General features: G+C 49.9%; 1 protein-coding gene across 1 annotated transcript in view; it reads left to right on the plus strand.

The window, feature by feature from the left end:
* Positions 1-13,402: 13,402 nt before the first annotated feature.
* LOC126579682 (netrin-A-like) overlaps positions 13,403-21,342 on the plus strand; it is a 46,131-nt gene continuing 38,191 nt past the window's right edge. Inside the window, exon 1 of the mRNA XM_050243216.1 lies at positions 13,403-15,091. Coding sequence (XP_050099173.1) covers positions 13,570-15,091 — 1,522 coding nt within the window. The 5' untranslated portion in view covers positions 13,403-13,569. The remainder of the gene's footprint in view (positions 15,092-21,342) is intronic.

Here is a 21,342-nt window from a genome sequence, read left to right on the forward strand (position 1 = left end):
AAGCCCAAAAAGGGGGGGGGGGGGGGCCGTTGTCATAATGTGTCCAGAGCCCCCGAACCATGCCTATTAGCGTAACAGAGACCGACAGAGGGTCCTCCGCACTAGACGGCGTCGATGTGACGCTCCACCTTCATGCGCTCGATGCTACAGTGAGCCGCTGTACCACCACCACCAGACCAAGCAGGTACACCCTTCTCACCCCCACCCATGACCGCCTATAGCCCCGTCTATGCGACAGGACAGGAAGGTCACTGGATGGAAAGGTGGAAAGGGAGCAAAATTTGCCTCATGTTCAGCCCTGTCGGCCACATTGATTAACAATTCGATGGCCGCCGCCTGTCTGTGTCTTCTCTGCCGCGTCTGCACCAAGGAGAATGCGGAAGAATAGCGTATGCCTCCGAAAAAAACCAGCGCCCCCAAACCCATAGAAAGGCTCATTTGCACACAAAGGAGCGAGATCCCTTTAGGCGCAGGAGCAGTAGCGGCTGGCCTAAGACATTTTTGGGCTGCTTACTCGGAACTTGCCCTTTTTGAGGCAAGTTCTTCCATTTCTCTCCCTTCCCCCTCTCTCTCTCTCTCTCTCTCTCTCTCTCTCTCTCTCTCTCTACGCGTACTGCAAAGGAATGCTTTCAAAGGTCTCAAGAACTGCGCTGAAACCGTTGTCGTTCATAAATTAGTCAGCAGCGCAGCGGCAGGGACCGTAGGGCAGTGACGTACACCACTCATACGCAGGGAAACAGAATGTCTGTGCATTAGCGCTGCAATTAACGCTGTACAGAGCTGCGCGCCCGTGATGATTTATCACCGCCTCACGCTCGCTCGTTCACTCGCTCGAACCTTTCGAGCGAGAAGGCCGCGCTTTCGCTCTGGGGTCCTTTCTGATCCTTGCAAATCTCGCACCAGGCCTTCGTGCAGCCCGCATTGCTGCATTGATCGATCGATAGGTTGACTAATGTCGCAGTTAGCGCTCTATTTAAACGTTCGTCGTCGTTACTAGGAGGTGTGCAAGGGCGGCCCGGCGGGCACTGGTTTGGAAGTGTGTCATAAATCTTGGCTCATTCTAGCAAAAAATACATACAGTTGTATTCAATAGTATAGCAGTAGGTGGTTCATATGCTACATACAAAGTAACATTAAATGATACTTCATGCTTCCATTCAAAAACTGTTTTCTGTCTATATAAAATGGGACAAAAGTTAAACAAGAATGCATTGTTTACTTTTTAAAATCAACCCATTATTTAGGGCAAATTTAAAATAACAAAAAAGTAGCTGTTCTCAAAAATCGCAGTATTGCTGGTACTCTCTCCCGAGAATATTAAGTTTGAACAGAAAAAAAGGTTCCGTTGTACTGGTATTGTTTTTTCTTCTACTATTGGGATTGAGATCAGGAGACTGCGCTGATCACTCTAAAACTTCGGTGTTCTTCTGCTGAAACCACGATTTCACGCGCGTACTTGTATGTTTAGGATCATTAACCTGATGAAATAATCATTTTAATGTCATTTCAGTGTGTCAAAAATATCAACATATTGCGATTTTGTTGGTGCAAGTGGTATGTCTATCTTATCAGTGATCCCACCACAACACACCCACATGATCAATTGATAAAGTAGACAATAAATACTTGAATAATGGGCATTCCTTTACGGGATGCTTCAGTACTGCTATTATTTTGAACACAACTGTACATCTACACAATCTTGTATGTGCAACACCCTTTTCAGATAGACTCGCATTACCAGTACCAGGCTATGTGTGTGACTACGTGCTACCAGACTATATGTGTGCCATTACCAGGCTATGTGAGTGGTGGCTGGCTGCACCACAAATCATCGGATCATTCCTGTCAAGCCGCTTCAGTTCGCACACTCGTTGAGCAGACTCGGGCGGTTGGGGATCGAGGGCGATTGCTGATCATATGTTGTGCTGAGCAACGCAATCGTAGAGCACACTTTGAATGCGCACGCGCACGCGCACTCGAACGACATGATCGATCGATCGATTGAACGTTGACAGTCTTGTGTTTCTTGTGTGTCTCCTCATCGTCATCAGATCGACCCGCTATCCTGCGCCACCGAATGCGCGTTTCCGAAGAGAACCGTTTGCTGGCAGATCGCTTCGCTTTCGAGCTTGAGGCACGCACCGTTCTCGGATTTCCTCGTCTTCCACCGCCGGCGGCAGCGGCGGCAGCCAAACAGGCAACCGGCTGCTAGGCTGCAGTTTCCCGGAGACCCCTGTGGAGTGCCGTAATAAGTCGTCCGCGCTCTGTTTATCTGTTTACTGAGCGCTCGAGCGGTCGGAGTTCGGTCCGCTGGTCCGAGGGCAAGGGCCAACCGAGGGTCTGGTCGAGGCCACGACACGTATTCCTTGAACGTGTTAATACATTAATTTGTCTAATTAATTTCTCCCCCAATCGTTCCTTTCTTTCGCTCGGTTCTTTTTTTTTTTCATTTTCAGTACGCAAGGTGTGTGAGCGGTTGAGCCCCGTCAGGGGGTTGGTGCTGGGGTGTTGTGAATGGACCACAAAACTCGACTAGTGGCACGTACACGACGGCCGATGTGCGTAGGCGTTAGGGCACACAAGACACACTTCTGCTCAGTCATCATCACCTTGGTTGCGGCACTGTTGCTCTCTGTGTCTCTGACACAGGAAATGGGTCTCTCGACTCGCTCGCTCGCTCGATGCAATGCGACGAGCCCTTCTTGGACAACCGTTTTCGTGAGGTGCTCGATGAGGTGTTTGTCTTTCAGCCGCCATCGCGTTTGTGGACCGGAAGAGTGGCGGGTTGGAGAGTGTTTGAGGTATATGTATGTGCGTGTGCGCTGAGCTGCTAAAAGCCCACAGCAACAGTAACAGCAACAACACAGCGACGACGGTGACGATGACCGTTCTGTGGAAGCCCATCCCGAAATTGATCCAACGATTCTCAGCCCCTTCTAGCAACACCCCCCCTCCCCCCCCCCCTGAGTGATCGCGTCGCGCCTAATGGTAATGACCAACGGACCGGACAACGGGGTTTTGTGACCGATCGGATCGTTTCGGACCCTCAAAGCTTCCGTCCCGAAAACATTAATGGTACAACCGAAGGAAGTGGCGGTGTTTGTTGGGGCTATTAAGAGAGATGCGGGATAGCAGATAGAGTAATCAAAGCCAGCTCCAGCTGTGGGATCGATGCTGGGCTCCTCTAGCACTGGAGTGCTAAAATTTGGAACAACGCGTCACTTAAGCCACCATCGCCGGCGCACCGTGCCCGCCACCTCGTTATCGCCTGACGAAGCAGAAGCAGAGAGATTGTAGCGATTATGATCGCTCCCGCTATGTGGTTTGCCGGTTTGCTTCTCCCATTCAACCAAGCGTCTGCCTGCCTCGTCCTCCGTCTGGCGTTGTCTTTGATCGTTGGCTGCTGTCCACGTGTTTTTTTGTTTTGTTCGAGCGGCGCGCGCCCGTGAGTGAGAAAGAGAGAGAGAGAGAGAGAGAGAGAGAGAGAGAGAGAGAGAAATTAAAAGGGGGGGGGGGGTGTTGCTGCAACGTGCGTTTGCCGTGCTCGATTTGCGATTCGCTCAGCATCCTTTGGCGCACAAGGTAGGAAAAAACTACAATTTGCATTGTTAATCCTTTGCTACAGGAAAATATGCATAAGGGAGAGGTGGAGGGTGCAGGGCCTGGTCGGTGCGCGCGCACGCGCGCGTTGGCCACACGTGCTGGTGACAGACTCTGACAGATTGGCTAATCAACGGGCTTATTGTTTTTAGTACCATGGACGGACGGAGTACCGTTTGAGGCGGCTGTCGTCAGGATTTGTCGCAGGAACAGCAGCTACAGCCGCAATCCGGCCTAGCGCAGGTCGATTCATTGGCAGCTGCAAGATTCCGATGGATGGAGAGGCGTGAGAAGGCGTCCAAGATGCGGCCAAGATGAGAGACACGGTTTCACGTGACGTACTTTGATTTATTCCCCTGCATCACCCGAGTACGCGTGTGTACGTGTTTGTGTGCTGCGCAGATGTTCCATTATTTAATGACACCGCGGACACCGGCTGCTCATCACTCCACTCCGCTGGCCCTCAGTACGGCAAAGGACATTCTCGCTGGACGGCTGGCACGTTGCTGCGCACCAGCTAAAGTGCCCATTAGAGCCCGCCTCTCACCTCCCATCACGGCCCACCGCCGGCTTCCACCTTTACACGGAAGCGATAAGGTGGAGGCCGCCATGCCGTGCTGTATGTCCGCCTTCGGTACGCCTTGTAGCGCCCGCGCGATTGTGATTAATGTTTCTGTCGTACCCGCCGGCTGCAAAGTAGTGTTGATGGAGCACCGTGGTGCACCGAGCTGGAAGGTGATTAGAATCGAAGGCGCAGATAGCAGCAGTGCACGTTGCGTTGCAAGCGCCACACTCACTCGATGGCAGTGATCGCGATACACGGTGGTAGAATGATGCACGCTCACCCCTAAAAATGTTGGAGCGGAGCGAAATACAGTTGTGTTCAAATTAATAGCAGTGGATGGTTCAAACGCTAAAACGTAACATTAAATGATATTTCATGCTTCCATTCAAAATCTGTTTTCTGTCTGTATAAAAAAGGTCAAAAAATTACCCAGAATGCATGGTTTAATTTTTAGAATCAAGTTAATCCGCGGCATCAAATTTTGGTAGGCGTGTCGTCGCAAAGGTACTTTTAACGGTGCCCATCGTAGTGTCATGACGGGTCATTTAAAATATACAAATCGATATTCGTTAGAAAGATTACAAGTTTATCTTGGTAGCCCCGGGGTGTTTTTGTTGATATTTCAATTTCTCGATTTTTGGCAGAGTTTTGAATTTCCAAAAGATATTCCTTTTGCGATTCTGCCAAAAAAAAAACCAGCTTTACATGATTGTTAAAAAAATATATCAACAATTTTAATGATATTTCGAGGCGGCTACCTGGCAAAAAATGTACAGATTATGTGTTAAAAATTGAAAATCAATCGGCCCAGTAGTTTTTACGGTACGATGGGCACCGACTTTGAAAACGTTGGTTTTAGGAAACGCGCTTCAAAGTAGCGAGCTGCATGGAGCCTGGTATGAAACGCGGATTTTCAAAAATCTGTATCTATGTCAGTTTTTCCTCGATTGATCCAAAACATTTACACAATACTCTTGAAAGGATCAGCTTTCAGGGAAAAATTCAGGGCGGCGGGTTAGAGCGAGTGTTTCTTGATCTGTGTGTATCTTGGCTGCCGCCGGTGTGGCGCTGATCAGATTACCGAACGATTGTTCCGAGGATTCTCTATCGCTGGATGATCCTTCCCCTTCGCGCGACCTACGATCTTTGCGAACAAGTGCTCCATGCCTGCTCCTCCGGTCCGGCAAGGAATAAAGATACAAAAGGGGGCCGCGCTTCTTTGCTTCAATTTCCATGATTTGCAAGCCCAGATGTACCAGACCATCTGTTTCTCTCTCTCTCTCTCTCTCTCTCTCTCTCTCTCTCTCTCTCTCTCTTTCTCTCTCTATCCTTTAATGGGGGGGAAGGGGGGTTTGCATGAAGAAATTATGGCGGTGCTCTCGTCGTGGAGCCGTCCTGCAACCGAGGAATTGCCATTGGAATGTTATGCACGCGACGGAACATGTTCGAAACCTAACCGTGAAATGGCAAATGGACCGGCATCTTTCGGCGCGATAAAATGGAGAATCCCCTTCATCAGGGTGGATTGGTGGACGAGAGGTCGGTAGGCAGGTAGCCATGCGGAGGGGGAGAGGGAGGGTGGGATGAATGAACGAATTGTGCCGCGATGCGTGGCAGAGAGAGAGAGAGAGAGAGGTTAATGTAGCAATTCAATTGAAAATTACAATCCGCCGAACAATTTTACTTCCTCGGAGGGCTTGGGTGGTGGGCGCGGAAGGCAAAAGGTCGTGTCGGCAGAATGGGCCGGGGCGACTTCAGAAAAATATGAAAAGTATGTTCCAATGTTTGTCGCGATGGTGGCCCAAAAGGGGAGATGGGTTGGGGAGCGCCCCCCTCCCCCTACCCTCTCTAGGAGAAGCCAGAAACCAACAAGCTTCGTTCTACCATAAGCCTTGCGCTCCCACTGTGTCGTGTCGTTCGACGAAATGTTTCGCGTCCTCGTCGTGGTCTCTGCGCTGCGCAGTGCTGCGTTTGGAGATGCAACGTGGATGCTGCGACGGCGCCCCATCCTGGTGCGCATTCGATTTTGCGACCCCCAATGTTGGTGGTGGTGGTGGTGGAGGGATAGGCGGCATATTACAGGCGGCAGTGAAGCGAGCAAAAACCAGCTTTTGCCATAAACGGGGCGACCACGGCAACCGAAGCGAACTGACGAGTCACGTTCTCTCCCTTTTTCTCTCTCTCTCTCTCTCACTCTCTTTTTTTTCCTTCTGAATTCTGCATTTCGTGTGGGGGTGACGAGGGTTGCCAGGGAGGAGGTGCAGATGAATGAAAATGATATGCAGCGACCACGACGACGATGGCTTTCTCTCAGGCCAAGCAGGCCAGGCACAGTTCATGACTGGCCGGGACTATCCTCGGGCCTGGCCTCGCGCCTGGCAAACCGGGGGCTGCAGATCCGAACACCAGCACTGACACTGTTGCTGGTGCAATGGTGGAGGCCAAAAACACTGCTACTGTGGGGATACTCTCCTATATCTCGACGAATCGTGCTGGACCATGCGCGTCCTCTACAGCAGCAGCAGCCTAATACTCTTTCTACGCCGCGCAAAAGCTATCGATGCCAAGACGAAAAAGGGTTACTTTTTTCCTACTGGAGACCAATAAAAATCCTAAAGGACTCTATAGTATTCTTATAGGGTTCCAATAGGTAGCTCCAATGCCAATAGGAAAAAAACTCGTACTTTCGATCGCACATCACATGATAACGGCAGGGCCGATTTCACTCATTCTAGGCCCAATGAATTCGTCTTGCTCTGCGGACGGTTTATACGGCGAGAAATTTTGAGTAAATTCTGTCCTTTTACGGGAATTTGGAATTCAATTTTGCACAACTCCCCGATTGTGATGGCAATTATTGGATGTTGGTCATCAGTATCATTGGAAGCATCAGTACAGTAAAAACCATTTTTATGTTGCATTAAAAACTATAAATCCAACATCTTAAATATAGGCCTCAAGAGTCGAATGGCAGAACGAAGTGTGCCGGGAACAATAGTAAATAATAATAATGGTGTGTGTAGGACGCTTTCAAAAGCAACCTTTGGCCTTTGAGTTACAGTGAATCGCCAAAAAATAACTTTACATAATATACATCATGAGTTCAAGAAAAAAATGCTTTATTCTGATCCGCAGACACATAACGGTAACGGTGCTATTCTTAAATCACACCCAACATACGTAATTTCCGTTAAAAAAATCTATGTTTTTCGACATTTCACACATTCATTGCACTTCTGTGCGCAACTGCACTGCGCATCTGTCAAAAATGTTGCAAAAAAGTAGCTCATTCTTTTCTTCTTTGCATCAAAAGCTTTTCGGCAGTGTGGAATCAGTCTAACATGTCCTGCCTGCCTGGCATGGTCCTGCTACTGGATCCTGGATCTGGGTTCGGCATTTTCGACATTCTTCCTCGAGCCACACAAGGCGATTGTTTATTTCACATACTACATCAACACCGTTGTAGCGACTTCGTATAATGGACGAAAGGTGGAGAGACTGGTTCCTCAGCACTCCGACTAAGCAACGCAGGAATCCTACCCGAGCCCGCTTTCGGTGTGTCATAAGGGCGCTCCTCACACATGCAGGGGGCGTCAAAACACTTTGCTGTTGAAATTGCTGCTGCTGATGGCCACACCATGGCGTTTCCCAATTTTCCGAACTAAGCGACGACGTCGACGACGATAACGGCGACGAAGAGAGTGCCACCATGACCACCGGCGAGTGGAGCCGTAAAACCAATATAAATTATTCATAATTTAATTAAATATAGTAACGATAGCTATAATTACATCGCCCTCCCCTGACCCCAAGGGCCACTCACTCACTCACTCACCCCCGATCCGTGGAGCATTCGCCGGTGAAAGCCTCTCCCTTCCCTTCCTCTGGGCATAGAGAGAGAGAGAGAGAGAGAAAGAAGCGGTGGGCGTCGCACAGTGTCGTGTGTTGCAATTTCGTCGTCCACCTCCATCAACACATCACATCGCAACCCTTCAGAGCCCGTCATGACGATACGAGGATGCGGTGTGTGATGTGAGAGAGTGAGGGTGCTCGTGCCACGCGCCTACTGCTCGATGGTGACTAGATTGGGTGAAAGTTTTGATGAAATTGCTAATTGTTAGCCGGGTTTTTGCATGAATAGACGATGGAATATGTTTCCTGCCTTGCTACTGTTGCTGCTGGGATGTGTACGTGTGTGTGTGTGTTTGTGTGTGTGTGTGTGTTTGTGTGTGCATGTGTGACAGAGCCAGATGCCAGAGCACCAGCCAGTCCGTCGTCAGGCAGATACGCCAACGATCGCAACGCAGCCCTCGACCACCAAAGGCTTGACCGCGGTCCATCGGCCCATCAGTACCGGTGGCACATTAGCGTACATCCGCGTCCCGCGTCGTCGCGCGTGCGTGTGTCGGTGCCGGTGTCAGTGTCGATCTACAGATACAATCATCATTAGTAAATTACAATAATTATTATTCCATTACACGCCTTCGTCATCGCACGCTCACCGATCGTGCTGATAGGAGGAGAAGACGGAACGGGGTGGCGAGTGACCACCCTTCCAGCACCAACAACCGACGCCGTTTCCTGTGGCCGCATGATCATACCTCGCTTCGCCAACTAACAGCAGGATGGACGGACGAACGGAGATGGCAGTGAACTGGCCAAGAGAAGCCAGCTACGCTTTGTCTCGTCGGTGTATCCGTGTATCCGAGTGTGTGTGTGTGTATGTATGTGTGTGTGTGTTTGTAGTACTCACGCGCTATATTATTGATGCAATATGTGGAATTATTATTGACAGTTTACTTTTGACGGTAACTCTGTCGGCAACATCGCCGAATTGATTAATATTCTTTCAAGCCACGGCTACAGAAGGGTTAACACCAACAAGCTCAGTTAAACGTTGAACATTTTCACACCTGGGGGCAATTGGGGGAACGTGAACATATACCAATTGGAAGAAAACTCATATAGGACCCTCCTTTTTCAAACATCTCTGCCTAAAAAGACTCATTTTTCAAGATTTTTTGTGTCGTATCCATCCCCGCTACTTCTTTATGCGTATGGCATATTAAACTACAACTTTTGAAGAATATCAAGCTCTATTTTGGGGAAGATTTATTAAAAACTTCATCAATGGCATCACATTTAGGCAGTCATGTCTGCGAAAAGGTACTTCCCGGTGCCCATCGTAGCTGCGTGATGGGTCATCAGAAAAATACACATCGATATTCTTTTGATAGATTTTAAGTTTATCCAGGTAGCCCCGTTGAGTTTTGTTTGAATTTCTTATTTTTCGATTTTTGGCTGATTTTTGAAGTTGAAAAAGTGGTCACAATGATCAAACCGGGTTCGTCGCTTATGTCTTCAGGGTCAAGTCTTTTGATTCGCACCGAAAACAGTGCCCATCGTAGCTACGTGATGGGTCATCAGAAAAATGCAAATCGGTAGTCGTTTGAAAGATTATAAGTTTATCTAAGTAGCCCCGTCGAGTTTTTGTTAAATTTCGTATTTTTCGATTTTTGGCAGATTTGTGAAGTTGAGCAATGTGATGCTTTTTGCGATTTTACTCGCCGCAACTTATAAAAAAGGTGCAAAAACCAACTTCGTTGAATACGCAGCACAACTTCAGCTCTAATATATGCTTTAAGTTGTTTCATAGCCTTCGGTTTGTTGGCATAAACCTTAGTTTTTAAATAGACCCACAGGAAAAAGTTCAGCATCGTCATATGGGCGAAGCATTAATGCACCATTCATTTCATGACCGCAGTTTTCACAAGTGAACGTTTGTTTTCAATGCAGTGTGACAATTGCAGTCCGTTCTTTGAACGTGAAGTGATCCATTACTAAAATGGCATAGACCGACGTTTCAGAAACTGGCCATATCTGTTGAAAAATGGCAGAGTTATACAACTTTGAAATGGGGGAACACCTGGTAGCACACCCTGTGTATGTATAGATATGTACATCGCTGATCGATGGTAATAGAAGAGAGAGAGAGAGAGAGTGAGAGAGACAATCAATATTTACATTTTACTTCAAAGCGACTGCCTAGTACGGTCCAGGAAGGAAATCAGTCAACGTCGTCATCTACGTCCACGGTCGAGCTGTCAACGGCCCACAGCAGACCGCAGATTTGAAGATAATGTTGACGTTCTAGATGCCCTCGGGGCCAACAATGCGATTGGCGTCTCAATTACTCAGACCATCGCTGTCGAGTATCCAACGACGACGACGACGACGGGCCGGCTCCAGGGATTGCGCTCCAGGAGCTCGAGCGCTCGATCCCGAATGCGCGACGACGATGTCGACTGGCAGCTTCACCACTTCAAACCGCGTGCGTGCGAATGAGCGCCTGTCTGTCGCCCGGCCATCGGTACAGTTCGACATCATAAATCATGCGCCACACTTTCGCCGAACCTCTAGAGTGCAGTCCAGAGACGGTGTCTTGGGACCTCCGATGCTGCTGCTGCTGCTGCTGCTGCTGCTGCCACTACTGCTGTCACGTCCGATTTGTCAGACAGATTGAACGAAGCAGAAGGAGAGTAAGAACCCTTCTCGAGTGGTCCTCGCGCGCGCGCGCTCTCTCTTGCTGGAGTGCCTGACGTCAATGTGCCGATCACCGATCATCATCTCATCGCAGACGCACATGTTACTTGCGGCAACGGCAATATGTTGGCCCCATCCTGTTTACAACCGCAACACGTGGCAGCAACGGCGGTTTGTGCGGATTTTCGGGGAAAAGGGGCGCAAGAACCCAGTTGGCGTTGGCTAACGTTTTTCACGCTCGCCTGCGTCGACTCGAACTTGCTCGAAAACACCCCGAAACATCCGGTGTAGAACTGATTGATCTTTCGCCAAGGGTTTCCCAGAGTTTTGTTGGCGTGGCGTTCAAACGCCCAAGCGCCGGTTAGAGTTCAGTTAGAGCATGCCCACCGTAACCTTCAGTGAGCATTCGATGAGATTCGGCTGAAGATCTTTTAAAATGGAGGCAGAAAACCAACGATGTCGGCGAATCGCTGTTTTTAGGAACGGAACTTGCTATTTTATTCGGAATGAAAATATTTGTTTTTGTGTTAAATTAGAAACAATGCACGCCGATTTTGTTTATGGATGGCTAACCCTGCGGGCAAAATCATACAGCAGAATAATTTTCCTAATTCTGCTGTATGATTTTGCCCACAGCGAATGAACAAAATAAAACACTTAGACTGACTTAACCTTCATCAGTCCATTCAAAAATACATCGATTCGGTTCTTGTGTATGCGCGCGCATACACACATTTTTACATCTGTGTAAAAAGGTGGAAGAAAATAATAACAACTAACTGGTTGCTTTTGGTGCTTTTGGAAAATTAGTGGCAATAGAAAATCATCTTTTTGTGAAATATGCAAAAACACGTTTTTGTTCAATTTGTAATTAAGAAAATAAAGACTGTTTCGCCAATAACTAAACATATTTTATCATATCTTTCCAAAACCATCGCATTCACCGGATTTAGCACCGTGTGACTGTTGGCTATTTAAAAAGCCCAAAGGGGCCGCTAAGGGGACACCACTACAGAACAGATTCAAGCGGCTGCGAAGAAGGATCTGAAGGCCATCCCTAAAGTCGACTTTATCAAGTGTTTCCAAAGCTGTAACATTCGTTGGCGCAGGTGCATTCTATCGAGGAGAGATTACTTTGAAGGTTCGAAATTGATTTGAAGGAATAGAACAGGAACTTTCAAAATAAATCGAAATTCACTTTACTTTCGTGACCCAGTAGAAGCTTTAGAACGCCAAGGACGCATGCATACACCTGGTATGTTAGGACGGACGTGCCCTATGTTTATTAACAACTGACCAAAACATGGAGTAGGCATTTCCTTCACCACCCATCGCCATATCCCGGGTTTGCTCGCTTATGTTTTTAATAATAGTTTAACATATAGAATGACGGACGAGCCGTATGTCTACTCATAATAGTTAATAATAGAAAAAAAAGAAGAACGTAGCTTGCAGTACCGCCCGAAAGCATGTCACGAAATGTTTCCGATCACAGTGAGTCCATCGACGAGAAACGAAAAAGAAACCAAGAGTCAGCTGTTCAATTGGTAGAGATACTTCGGAGGAGGCTGGGGCCCTGGAGTGGTCTCGAGAATGGAGCAACCGCAACCCCTGAGAAGATGGCTATCCCACTCAAACGACTTATCGCAAAACACGGATGACGGCCGGCTGGCCTGTCTGGTCGGTCCGGGTAATTATACCAACTCTGTGTGCACCGGACAGCCGGAAGCGGAAGTGCAAGCAAATATTGACCTGTCATCGAACATTCAGTGCAGCCTACACATTGTTGCTGTCGGTGGTTGCGTGTGTGCGCGAGTTACGATGGCATTCCAGGCCCAGATCTTGGCAGGCCGCAGATCCAAAAGACAGTGGACTGAACGGGACGGGACGGGCGAGCTGGACGCCAAAAACACTTTACAGTGTACCGACGCCATCACCATCGTCCCGTGAGTTCCTCCCATTTTTGGGTCGCCGATTCGGTGAGCTCTCTCTCACTCTCTCTGTCTCTGTCTCTCTCTCTCTCTCTCTCTCTCTCTCTCTCTCTCTCTCTCTCTCTTTCTCTCTCTCGCTCTCATTCAGTTGATGCATTCGCTAGAGCACATTCTGCATCATTTTTCCATTTGCAACTCACTCTAGCAGCCTCCGCATTCCCCACCCCACCCCATCATTTGTAGTAGTAGCTCTTCAACCCTCGCATCCTTGCCGGCGCTCTCTCTCTCTCTTCCTCTCTCTCTCTCTCTCTCTCTCTCTCTCTCTCTCTCTTCTCGGTTCTGTTTCTCCGTTGCAGCGCCGTATCCTTGACTCGCTCTTACTCATTCGCTCACTCCCTTGCAGGACGCAAGGGTCGACAGCCCTCAACAGCAGCAGCAGCAGCACTGGAAAAACACCGGAAGCGCTCTGGTTCGCTCCGGAAAAACGCGAACATCGCGCACCCGACGAACCGATATCCGAACGGGATTCGTACGCACGTGCCTGTGTGTGCTGATGGTGCTGATGATGCTGATGCCGCCGTAGCAACCTTCAGAGATGCGGAAGCACCAGCCAGAACCGGCGCGCGAGAGCGAAGGAGACCACAGCAGCTAGGAGAACACACAAACAAACCGGGAACCAGGAAGACCTCGGTGGCCGCTAATAGCAAGGTAGTAGTCACCGTTCGGCTACGCTACGCGCAGGAGTTCGCCGACGAGTCCTTCGACGTCCTTTTCCCCGAGTGTTTTGACGCTTTGATCCCGGGAGGGGGAGGCCTTCGAGATCGTACAACCTCTTAGTACCGAGCGTGTGTGTTGGTGTGTGTTCGTGTGTGCGTATAATCGACAGTGTGTGTGTGTGTGTGTGTGTGTGGGTGTGATCTGGCTGGTATGAAGTGGTTGGCAGTGTGGTGTTGGGTGCTGGTATGTTTACCGGCACCGGTGCCCGGTGTCCCGGGGGGTGTTGGTCGTGGCCCGGTAGCACCACGCAGCAGCACCGAGGAGCACGATGATGATGACGATGGTGGACCGTTCCTACCGCAGCACTTCCAACCGGTAACGCCGGTACCACCGGCGTACGATCCGTGCTACGACGAGGATCGACCGCGCCGCTGCCTGCCGGACTTTGTGAACGCCGCGTTCGGCGTGCCGATCGTGGCCTCGTCGACGTGCGGTCAGCGTGGCCCAGTGCGGCTCTGCAACGACGCCGGCCGCCACTGTCTGCAGTGTGATGCGGGGAGCGCCCGGAAGCGCTACCCACCGGCCGCCCTCACCGACGTCAACAACTCGGCCAACGTGACCTGCTGGCGATCGGAACCACTCCGATCACCCACGTCCATCAACGATCCGCCCGATAACGTCACGCTCACGCTATCGCTTGGCAAGAAGTTCGAGCTGACGTACGTGACGCTCACGTTCTGCCCCGGCACCCCCAAACCAGACTCGATCGCCATCTACAAGAGCGCCGACTACGGTCGGTCCTGGCAGCCGTTCCAGTTCTACAGCTCCCAGTGTCGGCGTGTGTACGGCCGCCCGAACCGGGCCACGATCACGCGCGCCAACGAGCAGGAGGCGCGCTGTACGGACGCGCACCGGCACGCCACGAGTGTTGGGGACGTTGGTGGTACAGCTGGTGCCGCTGGTGCCGCTGGTGCCGGTGCCAGCGCCATTACTGGCGGTGGGGCAGGGCGCATCGCGTTCAGCACGCTCGACGGCCGCCCGTCGGCCGTGGACTTTGACTCATCGCCGGTACTGCAGGACTGGGTGACGGCGACCGATGTGCGCGTCGTCTTTCACCGCCACCGAATGCCACCGGCCGACGACTCGCCGGAGGAGCCCTGGTATATGCTGCACGGATCGCCCCAGGTGCCACCTTCCTATCGCAATCGCTCACCGCGTCACTCTGGTCCCGATGACGACGACGACGACGACGACGACGACGAAGGCACCGAGCAGGACGTCAAGCTGGACGACGATGACGACGATGCGGCTGAGTGGTCATCAGTCACTGACCAGCAGGAGCAGGAGCAGCAGCAACAATCAACCACCGAGCGCACCACCTCCAGCACTACGCTGGCGAAGCCGACAACGACAATGACAACCACAACGGCGGTGACCTCCAGGACGAGCGCAAAGGTGCGATTGGGCGGATTGGCGTACCACCGGCAGCCAGCCGGCCAGATCCAGCACCAGCACCAGCACCATTACGCCGTGTCCGACTTTGCTGTTGGGGGGCGCTGCAAGTGCAACGGGCACGCGTCGCACTGTCTGGCCGTCGGCCGTGGTGCTGATACCGAGCTCGCCTGCGACTGCAAGCACAACACGGCCGGCCGGGACTGCGAGCGCTGCAAACCGTTCCACTTCGATCGACCGTGGGGCCGTGCCACCGTCCGGGATGCCAACGAGTGCAAAGGTAGGTGTCGGGGGGGGGGGGGGGGGGGGGGGGTTAGGGGGGGTTTTTCGCAGGAGTCCTTACGCATGTTGTCTTCTGCGCGCTGCCAACTCGGTGCATTGGTTTCCGGAGCGCTTCTAGCTAGCTGTATCTGCTGCATGCGCCTCCAGCAATGCATCACGCCGACTGCCACTGCGTACCGATCGAGCATCCCTTGCAAAAGGGTGCACCCTGTATGTGTGTGAATGCGAGTGTGTGCCACCCTCTAACAGATGACCATGGGCATCAAAGCAAAGGTTAAGCAACCGGAAGCTACTGTCGATCCGGCTCATCAGCAGCAGCAGCAGCAGCAGCAGCAGCAGCAGCAGAGGGTGAGCACAAGCACAGAGGGTGCTGAACACCCCCGTCAACAGCTTGGAAAAAGGGCTGGGCCCCTTTACTCCGTGCCTTTACACCCATTTGGATCCTAGCGCGTCCACCGTCGTCGTCGTTGTCATTGATTAGCCGGGGAAAAGGTACAGCCGCGCTACAGATTTTAATTATACGCCTCAGTTGGTACCACGGACCAACTTATTGTGGAGTTGAGTGGAAAACGAGTCGCAGCTTTACCCATCACAACAGATCGACCATCCGCATCCCCAGCAAACAACATTCGTCTGCTGGAATCAAGATTTACTCTAGATTTTACGAGCGAACCATAAAAAAAAATCCCAACAGAACGTTCGTCCGTGCAGTGGGGTTGAAGGGTGGAGTGGGTTCACTGTCTTGGATCCCGGGAAATTAACTCCAGCAGTAGTTCGCTGAAACCCGGTGAAGAGGTGGAGGGGGGGGGGGGACGAGTTTTGGACTGTCAAACACAGCTTCACGTCAAAGTCAAACAATGAGCAGTGCCGTGATTCGTATGATTCACTCTCAACACCGCCGGCGTTTGTCAACCGAGTCCGCCGAGCCGGTTATCGATGGACCAGCCAGCATGTTGCATTTACGGAAGCTGTGGCTCTCTCCTCCACACAATTTCTTATCATCTCTCTCCCCCCCCCCCCCCCCCGACTCATTGGAGCCACTTGGCTCAATTGGCGTCTTCTTCGTGCGGGTGTCTAGTGGGAGGGTGTGAGGGAACGCCGCTCCCTTTATCTCCTAGGGTGCGCACCATACGGAAGGAAATTTATTAAATGTTAAAATGGCGGACCAAAACCAAAGGAGAGAATGGAGGAAGTAGGGAAAGCAGAGGAAGTAAACGAAGAGGAAGAAAAGAAAGAAGAACGATAAGAAAAAGAACAATAGGAAGAAAAACGGAAAGCAGGCGAAGAAGCGGTAAAGCGATTCTGCTCAAATGCTGAAATTTCAGTCACCTAGTAATGCAAAACAAAGGGAAAAGAGGAAGAGCGACGGGCGACGGGGTTATGAAGAAGACTGCGGTGTCAGGTAGAGTCAACTTAGTCTCACTTGTCACGCCGCATTAATGAGCACCCGCTGGTCCGGCCCGGCCAGGCTCATTAATCATCGCGCAGCGGAAGACGAGGAAGTTGAGAAGGAGTTAAGTTAAAGAGAGTCTGATTTTGGTGTGGGAGTGTGTGTTCGATTCCTGTTAATAAGGGCCTCCACTGCGCGTGCAATGGTGGTGGTAAAGGTATAATGTTTAAGGGCGGCCTTCGGTAATTTCTTACCAAAACAAGGATCATTTTTGACGATTTCTTGTGACGTAACCATGCAACTTTAATTTTTCAAATGAACGGTATATTAAAGTACATCTTTTGAAGAATATTTGGTATTGTTTTGAGCAACATTCATTGAAAAGTTAATCAGTGGCATCAAATTTTGGCAGGCGTGTCGTCGCAAAGCTACTTTTAACGGTGCCCATCGTAGCGACATGATGGGTCATCTGAAATATACAAATCGATATTCGTTGGAAAGATTATAAGTTTATCTAGGTATTCCAGGAGAGATTTTGTTGATATTACAATTTTTCGATTTTTGGCAGATTTTTGAAGTTGAAAAAGTGATGCTTTTTGCGATTCTGCCATAATAAAACGAACTTTACAGATTTGTATAAAAAAAAGTATAAACAATTTTGATAATATCTCGACGAGTCTACCTGGCAAAAAGTGTACAGATTATGTGTAAAAAAATTCAAAACGATCGGTCCAGTAGTTTTTACGGTACGATGGGCACCGACTTTGAAAACGTTGGTTTTGGGTAAACGTTCTTCAAAGAAGCGAGCTGCAGGGAGCCTTGTATGAAACGCGGATTTTCAAAAATCTGTATCTTTGTCAGTATTACTTCGATTGGTCTAAAAAATTTACATAATACTCTTGAACGGATCAGCTTTCAGGGAAAAATGTTAAAAACATGATTCGCAATAAAAATTAAATACCGAAAACTCTTGTCTTGTTTGCAAGTGCGAGTGCATCGGAGTGCAAGCCTAAATTTTGCACCTATTTGGGGGTCAAAAAGAACAGATATCTACGATTATTCGGTACGCGGTAACGAAGAAATTCTACGATTATTAATAGTATTCGTAGAAACAATACTTTAATTCAGAACTGCAACAAATGAGCAACGTTAACTACAATGTATTTGAAATAAAGCAGTCTCGTTGAGCAGAAACGCTGTCTGGTACCTTTTGGTAACATACAGTGAGTCTGTCAACAAAGATTGGATTTGGTGTCTCACAAGACGCTGGGAATACCGACACCAGACTGACGGTTGCCTCAGAAAAAAACAGACGCTGGGAATAGGGCCCATAATGTTTAAGGTGGGTGACTACCGGGTGGGTGGTATGGTGGAAGGAAGGGGTACATAACTCACCGGAAGTTAATCCGTCAGATAAGTCGCCTCCTTTCACTATTTCGCTGCGGAGCGTATAAGGCCCCATTGATCCCTTCACTTCGCACTAACACATCTCATGAGTGTGTGTGTATGTGTGTGTGTTTGGGTAATTATTACGTGCCCGACAGGGGAAATGTAGTTTAATGATGCAGTAGCCGCAGCAGCGTCAGAGTGCGTCCCGGACGCGGAAGGAGAGGGAGCATAAATGTTCGATGTTCCAATGTAGCGGTGCTTCGCGAGAACATTATGAAAAAAACCGCCTACTAACGGGGTTAAGGAGGCGGGGCGGGAAGTCGCTTAGTCGTCATAAATCCTCGCCGCTGCCCAACTGATCGCGCTGCATCGCGATTGCTGTGTTCTTTATGTTGTCTTCACGACCGTCCGACGCGTGCAATGTTCTCACAACGACGGCGACGTGTTTTCCCCTCCTACGGGACAGCAACGGACCCGTTAGCAACAGATTGAGGTTCGATCCGATCGATCCTGGATTCTCCGGTTGGCCGCGATAAGGTCCCGCGATTGATTTATGATCCTCGAAAGGGAAGGCTCTCTCCCTCGCCGTCTCGGTGTATTTGTGTGTGTACCGCGCTAATCGCGTTGCATTCATCGCCGTGTGTTCAGCTACGGACTTCCAGACGGTCGTTCGCCACGACTATGCTCTGCTCTGATTGACAGCTCATGGATCGAGCCCGCGTCAGCAGCTGCACACCTGTGTGTTTGTGTATCTGTATCTGTGTGTGTGTGTGTGTATGTGCTTGTAATTGTTTCCAGATTATCTTGCAAGATCCCACCCCATGTTAGGGTGTCGATGCGAAAGAGAGACGACGGCTACGACGATGACGCGAAGGGAAGCGAGAGCGCCATTCTGTATGCAACCATCCTAACCGCAATTCCATGTCGAACCACCCGCACCCCAACGCAGCCCCAATCCGGCGATCAATGTCCACCGTTTGCTGCTGGGCGGCTGAAGCAAATTCAAAATACATATCAGCATTGAAAAACGAGAAGGGGGAGGGGATCTGAATGATTCATCGCCATGCTGCTGCTGCAAGGAATGCCTAAAAGAAGGGGTAGGGGGGGGGGGGCGGGGTGGTTGATGGAAGAAAGGGGAGCGAAAGTGGTGTGTCCGGCAATTCCCGGACAAGCAACAGGCTGATCCCATTAGCAGACAGACAGGCTAGATAGCCAGCTAGCCGCTTAGCCCCTTTTTGGGCGGTCCTCATTTCTTCTACCGGTAGATTCCGGCATCAACCCTCCAACCCCCCCCCCCCCCACCCTCCGCCCAAACTCCTATCCCCTCTCACCCTCCTCAGCCCCTTCTGCTGCACGATGCATTCACCGAAGATCCGGAATGATCCTAAAACCAAGGTTCTCGTGGTCGCAACTCCCAATAACCAGTTACCCCCGGGAACGCTGTCTCGCACCTGGAGTGTGCTTGTGTATGCGTGTGTGCATCGTGTGAAAAGCCGGATTTGGGGGGGGGGGGGGGGGGGAGGGGGTAGCAATGGACGGACCGAGTCTCTCGGATCTCGGATCGGCGATGACCAAAGACCGAAGAGACCAATAAATGGTGCAGTCCTCGGCTCGACTCGACATCATACTGTTACGAAGAGTTAGAGGACCCCTTTGCAAGGTGCAAAGACAAAAAAAAGAGTCGTGGAGAAAACCGAGAGAGAAGGAAGAGAGAGAAAGAAAGATGACGTATGCATTTAAAAAAAAGAGACAAAATTTGCGGATATTTCATGTGCAAACTGTCAAACGCACTGCAAAAACTTAAAACGCAGCATAAATAGTAGGTATCCATGAATCATCACACAAAATTTGAAAGCTCTATCAGTCGAATTCTAATCGTGATGGCGAAAAATGTGAAGCAACTTCGTTCCGAGGATTGTGCACGTCCAAAAAGGTAATCGTGTGTCACTTTGTGAGCTTCGGATATGGCCGTTCCAGTATCTGTAAGATCTTGGCACTATTGGCATCAACAATAAAAGCATCACAAGGAAGCATGGTTCTGCACGGCCGACGACTCGGACCGACAAAAAGCTCCAACCGATTTTGATCCGACCGAGACCGAGGAAAAAGTGGCTACATCGCTACGTGGGATTGGCCGTGGTCGGTCGGCAACTGGCCACACAGTTCAGAAGTACCTGGCGGAGATGGGCATACATGTCAGAAAGCGGAAGTTCCAGCTACTGATCTCGGAGCAGCACGCATGGACTCGAGGCGATGGATAGACGAAACGGAGCGGCTGAGTACCGAAGATTGCGAACCCTTTCAACGTCTTCCAGCTGCCGCCCATCGAAAATTGTAGGGCTTAGTTTAAACGGGGGATCCTTTGGGAACAATTTATTGCAAAAACAGAGGAGGAATTTATTGAACAGGCACAGAAAGAGTTGAAAATCATGTGCAACAATATGTTTTCGACTTCCATGTCTAAATTACCGGCTAACTGCCTGGAATCCTGCTCGGAATGGCACAGATTTATTGTGTAATTATCTGTCATAGTTTATTTTTTATCACCATTCAAATTTTGTCTCTTTTTTAATGCATTCGTTAGGAGGAGAAGGAGAGAGTAAGCACTCAAAATGACAACAAAAGAGTTGAAGCAAAGCTAGCGAATGCTGCTTTTTTTATCAAACGTTCTTCTGCTGTTCGTGATTGGGGTCATTGGTCAAGGTAGCAAATTGGCTTCCGCGATTGTTACAGCCATTGTTCGTTGAAAAGATTGGCGTAGCAACTCTGTAGCTAAGATAAATCGTGAAAAACGGCACCCTCCGACTCAGAAAAATATTTAAACAATTTTAATAGGATGAAAGAATTTCATTATAACCCACGAGCGAGAGATAAGAGAGGGGAGCGGTAGCCGGAGCTGGGAAGAGAGAAGCCATAAAACTAGCTAGCCGGACCGGAACTACCGGAGTCCAAGGTGGGGTCTCTCGTCAAGCACATTTACGACGATCCTCGTTCCCCCTAAGGATTAAGCATCCTTTGCGTGCCACCGTGCGCTCATCGGGTTGTGGGGTCGTTTATTTGCCCCTGAAAGCTGCACGTTTGACGCCGATCATAATGTTGCCGATGCCGATGCCGATGCCGATGCCGATGATGATGATGGTGATGAAGATTAGATGAGAGAGTTTTTAGTGCCAACAGTAGAGTGCCCCAATATCTAGTCCAATCCAATCCAATCCAATCCAATCAGGCGAAAAGTCTGAGTTTTCAGATGGCCACCGACGGGGGAGGGATGACACTGGGGTGGTCGTTAAAAGGGTTGGGGTCGCTGTTCGCAACCTGTTTGAATAATTCAAAAATGCAAACGGGTTGCAATCTCGTGCGTTCCGGGTGTACTCCGGCTATCGTAAACGGCTGCAGCCCAAGGATGCGGTAGTGCGGGGTGGGAGATCAAATCAAAATGAACTACAGTTTGATGATGGGATGGTTTAAGC

Source organism: Anopheles aquasalis, chromosome Y, assembly GCF_943734665.1.
Source record: "Anopheles aquasalis chromosome Y, idAnoAquaMG_Q_19, whole genome shotgun sequence".
In the NCBI taxonomy this organism is placed as follows: Eukaryota; Metazoa; Arthropoda; class Insecta; order Diptera; family Culicidae; genus Anopheles; species Anopheles aquasalis.